At 43.9% G+C, this 7403-nt stretch overlaps 2 protein-coding genes across 3 annotated transcripts; one reads left to right on the forward strand and one right to left on the reverse strand.

The window, feature by feature from the left end:
• Nucleotides 1-148: 148 nt before the first annotated feature.
• Nucleotides 149-5059, reverse strand: cunh8orf82 (chromosome unknown C8orf82 homolog). Its single transcript, XM_071486531.1, has 5 exons — nt 4973-5059; nt 4576-4633; nt 1607-1826; nt 1472-1520; nt 149-1274 (listed from the first exon to the last, which is right to left on the reverse strand). The coding sequence occupies exons 3-5, from the start codon at nt 1769-1771 to the stop codon at nt 778-780; spliced, it is 711 nt and encodes a 236-aa protein (XP_071342632.1). The 5' UTR covers nt 1772-1826; nt 4576-4633; nt 4973-5059; the 3' UTR covers nt 149-777.
• LOC139626249 (MARVEL domain-containing protein 3) lies at nt 4599-7177 on the forward strand. Of its 2 annotated transcripts, none has more exons than XM_071486529.1 (4): nt 4599-4712; nt 4986-5161; nt 5593-5711; nt 6319-7177. In XM_071486529.1, the coding sequence occupies exons 2-4, from the start codon at nt 5061-5063 to the stop codon at nt 6975-6977; spliced, it is 879 nt and encodes a 292-aa protein (XP_071342630.1). In that variant the 5' UTR covers nt 4599-4712; nt 4986-5060; the 3' UTR covers nt 6978-7177. The 2 variants fall into 2 exon arrangements, with proteins under 2 accessions (XP_071342630.1, XP_071342631.1); XM_071486530.1 differs by having other exon boundaries at nt 4607-4712; nt 5059-5161.
• The last annotated feature ends 226 nt before the right edge of the window (nt 7178-7403 follow it).

Consider the following 7403-nt stretch of genomic DNA (forward strand, 5'->3'; position numbering starts at 1 on the left):
ACCATTAAGTTGCACAAAATTGAAAAGTACTTGTACCACAAAATTGCAAAGCGGTGTAAATGTACTTTTGCTTTCCTGTGTGTGCAGGAAAAAATCTGTTGTGACATTTCCTGTGGAGGACATGACGTAACAAAGCAGAAAAAAGACATTTACAGACACTCTCATTTATTCCAGACATGTGCACAAAGAGCCAACATCTTCAGTAGTTTTTCAAAATGCTGTTAACAAGGTTGTTGGTATTTACCAAAGCACACAAAGCATAAATGTTGTTGTATTTGTGTTTATTATTCTGAATAAGATCTTATGGTATTTGATATATACTTGACTTGTGAGTGTTGTTAGCAGCTTTCAGCCTCTTACTCGATCTCCCAAGTGATCACATAAGAAATCTCAGTGGTTGCAAAACTAAATATGTTTATTTAATCAGACGTTTCCCTTATCTTTGCCTTTTGCTAGTGACATATTGTGTTGTTTTACCTTTTTTAGAATCTAAATATGATTTAAACAAATCTAAGAAGAAAATAACTCTTTGAACTGCAACCTGTGGTGAGGGGATGCAAGTAGACATTGCACTGTTTGAAGGGGTCTCAGCCCTACTTCAACCAAGGCATCAAACTCTGCATCATCGGCTTGAATCAGGCCTGGAGGACACATCAGCCCCTGTTTCTATCAGTCACACCCACATCGTGAGCACAGCTGACCATGTGCGACAAAGTAGTTGTCTTTTCCCACGGCCAGTACAGGGACCTAAAGTACACCTCTGACTTGTTCTGGTCCTTATCCCAGTTCTCCCTGCTGCCCGCTGCCCTCTTCTGCCGAGGGGAAGCACCCTGCGAGCTCATTGGTCAGGGTGTGCTTCTGACCCCCCCAGAGAAAATGTGTAGGCCGTCCTGATTGGCTCTGCTCTGCAGCATAAACAAAGAATGGACTGAGCTCGATGGCCAGGGCCGACCGGACCAGGCCGACCCCCCCTGAGCGCTCTGAGCAGGGGTGATACACTCGACCGCTGGCGGGATGCATGTACAGAGCCTCAGGGCGGAACGGGACGGACAGCTTCTCCGCCCCGCCACAGTACGACAGCTGCTCCTGGTCTCCCACGGTCCCCTGAGGCCCTGCAGGGGTCTGCAGCAGGTGGGTGAAGACCACAGGTCGGTCATCGCAGCGCAGGAAGTTCCTCTCCCTCCCGCACAGGGACAGGAAGGGGAAGTCCTCCTCATACCGCCCACTCTGATTTGAACGCAGACGGCTGAAGAAGAAGACCAGGAACTGTGTATCTGATGAGCAGAGAAACGCCAGTGATGGACAGCTGCTACAGAAAGATCTTCAGACTGATGGACATTTTAACTGATGGAAATATTTTAGGTGGTCCCAGATTGTTTGTCTGTTGTTGTTCTGTTACAGGCAAATAACTCATGTAGAGCTGGACAGTAATGTCTGTAGTTGCTCAGTAAACTGAACACTTCGCTTTTACCTTTGAAGCAGGTGACAAAGTTCTTCACTTTGGTGTCATCGAGGAAAAGCTGCAGATGAAGCACACAGCAACATATCAGTGAGGATCTAGAGTTCACGTTCAGAGGTTTTGTTTGGCGCCAGTGCAAACACTCACCTGTCCCTGGTGGTCAATATAGTAGAAGTACTCTCGGGTCCGCGGGTCCGGGCTCTGGCCCTGGATGTAGGTGGCGGCGGTTCTGGAGGCGGTGCAGCCGGCGGGCAGGCGGCGCAGAGCGGTCAGACCTCTGCAGCTGAGAGCCGCAGTCCGGAGGAACAGCATGACCGAGCAGGACCGGGCCCAGGGTGAATATGTCCAGGAGTGAGGACACTATTGTCTGAGGGAGATACACAACTCAAGCGCTGTCCTCGTATTTTTGTTTGCAGCTGCAGGTGTAACCCGGAACACTTGTTCACAGCTGCATATTTAACCCGGAACAGTTTCACTGTTGCAACGTCGTCAGTTTTTGACTGTTGCCGCCTGCTGGACACTTAATACACTACAACTTCAGCACAACTGCATCAGTACAAAGCACAAAAACAATTATAATGAAAAGTGAAGGGTTTACACACAAATATAATCACAGAAACAAATTAAAAAAGCTCTGGTTCTCAAGGCACAATAACAAAGACTCTTAACCTCAACAACTTAACCTTGAAATTTTCCCTTTTTATGAACCATTTTCAGCAGATTTTTTTTTTCTGCATTCTTATGTTGCAATATTACATTAATCATTTAAAAAATATAAAGGTGTAATTTTAAAAAGGTGAACAACAATTAACACCAAGTAAGTCAGTACATGTTTCCTTAAAGGGAGTTACAGTTGTGAGGAAATGGGTGGGGGTACGGTACTAGCCTGAGGGGTTGAGTTTATTTTTAGAGTCATTCACTGTTTTTATATATCTGCTCTTTAAGGGTTTACCAAGTATAACTCCAGGAGGTCCCTTTTAACCTTTGCTGTATAACTAAGGTGACATTTTATTAACTGTACTCGTCATGTTTCTCAATCCAGAGAGTTCAAATGCTCATGAAACCGGGACTTTTGGAGAGTTTTTTGGATGAAATTATTCCCATGTCACATAGATCAAATGTGAACAGACTGTTGTTTTTGGGGGTTGTTATATTACCCACATTCCTCCCTGTGCAGGAGGAATCTTAAACTATATACGATTAAAGACATGACCAACACTGTGAAGCTGAAAGGAGCTTTCTCCGATGTATAAATGAAGGTTTTTTAAACTTTAAACTGCCAAAAGATAGAAAAGAAAACAGAGTAGTCTCTGCTACTCACGGCTGCTACGCTGCAATCGAACATCAAGACTCCTATTTGCCAAACTGTAGAAATACTTGAGGATGGACTGTTGGTCTGAATTGTATTGTGTTATATGGACGGGTGTTTCTATTATATTGTCCACTCCATTTATATCAATGAGGTGAGGCGAAATGACATAAACACCTCTCTCATACAGGTGAATCAACATCTCTCTCGAATCGTTTCAACAAAAACTCACCATTATAACCTTCATGAAGGAGGATTCATTGCAGGATTGTTGCATTAAACTGCATCAGTTTTGGCTAGGTGTTCCTAATAAACTGCCAATCTGTCACACTGTTGGACAGAATAACAATGATTTTTGTCTTAAAGGGGAAAACTGGGTAACAAGGGGTTACATTGCTTTTTATTTGTCTCAGTAATATGGTATTAACATGAAGGGATTATCATATATTATTTGAAACCACTGTGGTGGTTTTATTATAACCTGTGATGCAGGTTATATTTTCTTAAGGCAGAGCTACTTGGCTGTCAAACATATTTAAATCTAAAGGTATTCTAATGTGTGCCTAATGTGGACCTGTGTGCCTTTCTGTGTGGAGGTTGCATGTTCTCCACGTGTCTGCGTGGGTTCCCTCCAGGTTCTCCATCTTCCTCCCACAGTCCAAACACATGCACATTAGGTTAACTGGTGACTCAAAGTTGCCCGTAGGTGTGAATGTGAGTGTGAATGGTTGTTTGTCTGTATGAGTCCTGTGATAGACCGGCGACCTGTCCAGGGTGAACCCCGCCCCAGCCCAATGTCAGCTGGGATTGGCCCCAGCCCCCGCAACCCGGTTCGGATAGGCGGTATTGACGATGGATGGATGGTATTCTAATAGCTTCACTAATTGTCATCCTTATTCAGAACTATGTAAAAATAAATAGTGGATGGAACATGGTATTATTATTTAACTGAAGCTATTCAAAATTAAAGGACTTAGACTGGGATATCCATATTTTGACCTTTTTTTTTTTTCGCTTCCACCCTAAGGCCCCTGGGCCTTTGCCTAGAAGACCTGTCTGGTAATCCATGGATATTAATCTTTTTGGATATTCCCCCAGAGAACTCTATTTCTTTTACAACTCACAGTATGCTGTCTCCACCTCCTCATGAAAACTACCTTGCACTTATTATTGACATGTTTAAGCTGCTTTCGCTGAACAACAATGAAATGCAATACACCTCTTCACTTTGTTTTCTGTGTTCCTGCAATTCAATCTGAACATGGCATGGGAAATTTGCCCCATAATAAAATAAATATATAATAAATCTGTTAACGACATAAGGTTAAATAGGATCATTATGTATGTATTTCACTGTAATGATTTGTTTTTATTTAGGCATTTTAAATCTTCCATAGCTGCAGAGCTGTAACCAACAACTGACGTCATCATCAACCAGTCTGCTAATTGTCTTCTGAATAAATTACATAATTGTTTTGTCTATAAATTATTTAAAATATGGAGGAAAATGCTTATAATTTCACACAAGAACAGAGAGCAATATATCACTGAGCTGAGGACACAACAGGCTCCTCAGATAAAAGAGGCACATAAACAACCACATTCCCCGAGACACTGCCCTTCAAATTAAAACACCCCTAAAACTGAGAATAAACAGAGGCTGCTTTGGCTCCGCGGATGGGACTGATTCAGACCAGCTGGTAATGACTGGAAAATAAATAAATAAATAAAAATAAAACAAAAAAATCATTAATTTCCGCTCTCCTCGCTGCGACCACACGGGACTTTGCCACCTGGCTGGACCCACCTGTAGGCTCCTCTTCCTCCTCCTCTTCCTCTTCCAGGTGAGGGCGGAGTCTTTTTACCTGAACAACACAGGAAGGAGATTTAAGGACTAAACTCTGGAGCTCAGTCGGATTTAAAGCCGCGTTAATCGACTTCACAGTAAGTTTGTTTTTCATAGTTAACGTTTTTAGCTTTTTGAGCTAATACAGGTATGTTGTTGTTGTTGTTGTTGTTGTTGTTGTTGTTGCTTTTTAACATGTAAAACTCTGTTTTTTTTTAAAGCTAATTCTCAGTTTATTTCGTTTTTCCACCGTAAATGGTTTTTGTTTCCAGCCTCATGACGTATGTTCACGTTCGCCTTACGTTTAATAATAATAATAATAATAATAATAATAATAATAATAATAATAATGAAATACCTCCAACACACAGCCCGCCGAGCCGCCACAGTTTCCGTGCTGTTCAAAGGTTGTTTCCGTCTTCACGTATCGGTTCCGGTCCGCAGGGATGAGCCGCCCGCCCCGTGCGCACCGGGGACACCGGGAGAGAAGCGGGGACCACCGGCCCCACCGGGACCCGCACGATGACCGCCGTCCATCCCCGGACAGGTGAGCTCAGGGTGCCGCAGGAGTGCACCTTTACTTTCACTTCTCCTCAGATACTGTACTTCAAGCCTAATTCTTACTCCAGTACATTTGACAGTATTATTAGTTGTAGTTATACTAATAAAGTTACTCTGCAGATTTTTTTTTTTACATAAAATACTATTGGCTATAAATTAATTGTTAAAGAAGTTTGAATGATTATTATGTATTGTGATTTATATTTATTAAGTATTTCCCAATATATAATAATAAGCAACTGAATTCAAAATAACATTTTTTTTCTATCATGTTGCTCTCAGAATAAAACATGAGTCAGTCCAAAGTTGACTGGAATAAAAACAGAATAAAACATGGAAAAGCTTCAGCTCTTCACCAACACAAGGTGCCCATGTTGACATTTCTCATACATATGTATTTGTTCCTATGTGCCTAAGGTCTTCCTCTCGACCCCCCTACTACCCCAGAGAGGCCGACTCCCCTCCCAAGCGTGTGCGGGACGTCCCTCAAGTGGAGCACCACGAGTCCAAATGCACACACGTCTGCTCCAGGAGAGGTGAGTCGGGATCAGAGCAGAGGTGTGTAGGTTGAATAAAACAAAAGGAGCTGCCACAGAGGGCAGACTGTGGTTTTGTGCGGATCACTTCCTCCTCCTCCTCTGAACACTGGACAGACTGGTTTTTCATTGTTTCACAACCTCTTTTCTCAGAGTTTGGACTTTAGCAGAGCGACCTGTTGAGGTAGACGGCTGAGAGCCTGACACCTGAGTCTAATTGTTTAATGATATGCTCTGGATGAGTTTCATGTACCTTTTTTTTATAAAAGAGTTGATCCTCTAGGAATTTGTGTTTTCTGCGTTGTGCTGAAACCAAAACACAACTGAATAAAATAACAAGTTCGATCACCAGTTAATCATTTCAGTCATTTAGGAAGAAACAGTGTTTTAGTTCCAGGTTTTCAGATGTGAGGATTTACTGCTTTAAGAGATGAGCGTGGCTGTAGACTCTTGTTAAATGTCCCATATTTTACACTTTTCCAGTGTTTTATTTAAAGTGTTGATGTCCATAAGAAGATATATTTGTAGTTTTAAGAACCAAAGACCATCTAAAAATAAGTGTTGTGATTTCCTCCTTAACCTTTACATGTGCCAACTCTCTCCCCAGGTATCGTGCTGATCTGCGCTGTCCTGACCAACGCCCTGGTCCTGATCTGTGTGGTCGCGGCTCAGATGGTGTCAACAGGCCTGTCCTCGAGTGCCGCGCTGGGCGGCTTCAACATCAACTCCAACTTTAACCTGCAGGGCACTGAGCTGCAGCAGGCACGGGACCTGGACATGCAGTACAGCCAGATGAGAGCGCCGGGGATCTACGGGGGCATCGCCTTCAGCCTGACCTTCGGGGTCATCTCGCTGCTGTTTGTGGTCGCAGGGAACAAACCCCCACACCTGATGTCGAGGAAGCTTCTGGTCGGGGCATTGATATTTCAGGCGGTGGGCGCGGTGGCGTACGTGGTGGCTGTAGGTCTCTACCTGCACTTCATCATCGGGGTCAACTCCACAGATATTTGTAAACGGCGGGAGAGGTTGTACGCACGCAACGGCTACACCTGGATGACCTGCAACGTGGGCGGCGCGGATGCAGCCGTGGCTCTGTTCGGGCTCATCACAGCCATCCTGTACACAGCCGGCACGGTGCTCACCATCCAGACCATCCGACAAGTGAAGCGCTACCTGCAGGAGCGAAAACGCAGAGAGGCAGACAGGCAGCTGGCCCGAGCCCAGCCACAGAGGGCCCCGCTGAGGGCTGACACCACCTCTGTGTAAGGTGGGGGGGGGCATCTGGAGCCTGTATCATGAAGTGAAGTTGATGGGTTAGATCACCATGGGAACCTCTGCTGCATAGCTCACCTGCTCTGATACAGGTGAACTACAGAGGATCAGATCAAGACGTGTCAACAGACAGACTACTGACCCATCAGCTCACTGGAAAAAATACTTCCTGTATTGCTACAGGTTCTCATCATGGACACCATAGTGAGTGAGGATTATAGCTGCCTGTTATTTTCAGTTTTTAGTTTTCCTCAGTCCTCACAGTGCAGATGCTTTTATCATCTTCTATCACTGCAGCTCAAGATAAGTGTTCTAAGCTTTTTAAACTCGAGGATAACTGGAAATATAAAGTTTTTTATGAAGATAATCCACACACACTGTAAATTAGCTCAGTAAATTTTAAGTATTTCAGTCTGATGG

The sequence above is a fragment of the Trachinotus anak genome, unplaced genomic scaffold (assembly GCF_046630095.1).
Source record: "Trachinotus anak isolate AG129_WGS33_773 ecotype Australia unplaced genomic scaffold, CSIRO_AGI_Tana_v1 ptg000010l, whole genome shotgun sequence".
Lineage (NCBI taxonomy): Eukaryota > Metazoa > Chordata > Actinopteri > Carangiformes > Carangidae > Trachinotus > Trachinotus anak.

Excerpts from the sequence above, each read along its gene's own strand:
- LOC139626249 (XM_071486529.1), top strand. The coding sequence starts at position 5,061 with ATGAGCCGCCCGCCCCGTGCGCACCGGGGACACCGGGAGAGAAGCGGG. Across the intron at positions 5,162-5,592 it reads CGCCGTCCATCCCCGGACAG|GTCTTCCTCTCGACCCCCCT; the intron begins GTGAGCTCAGGG and ends TATGTGCCTAAG. Across the intron at positions 5,712-6,318 it reads ACACGTCTGCTCCAGGAGAG|GTATCGTGCTGATCTGCGCT; the intron begins GTGAGTCGGGAT and ends CTCTCTCCCCAG.
- cunh8orf82 (XM_071486531.1), bottom strand. The coding sequence starts at position 1,771 with ATGCTGTTCCTCCGGACTGCGGCTCTCAGCTGCAGAGGTCTGACCGCT. Across the intron at positions 1,521-1,606 it reads ATATTGACCACCAGGGACAG|CTTTTCCTCGATGACACCAA; the intron begins GTGAGTGTTTGC and ends CTTCATCTGCAG. Across the intron at positions 1,275-1,471 it reads CTTTGTCACCTGCTTCAAAG|ATACACAGTTCCTGGTCTTC; the intron begins GTAAAAGCGAAG and ends TCTGCTCATCAG.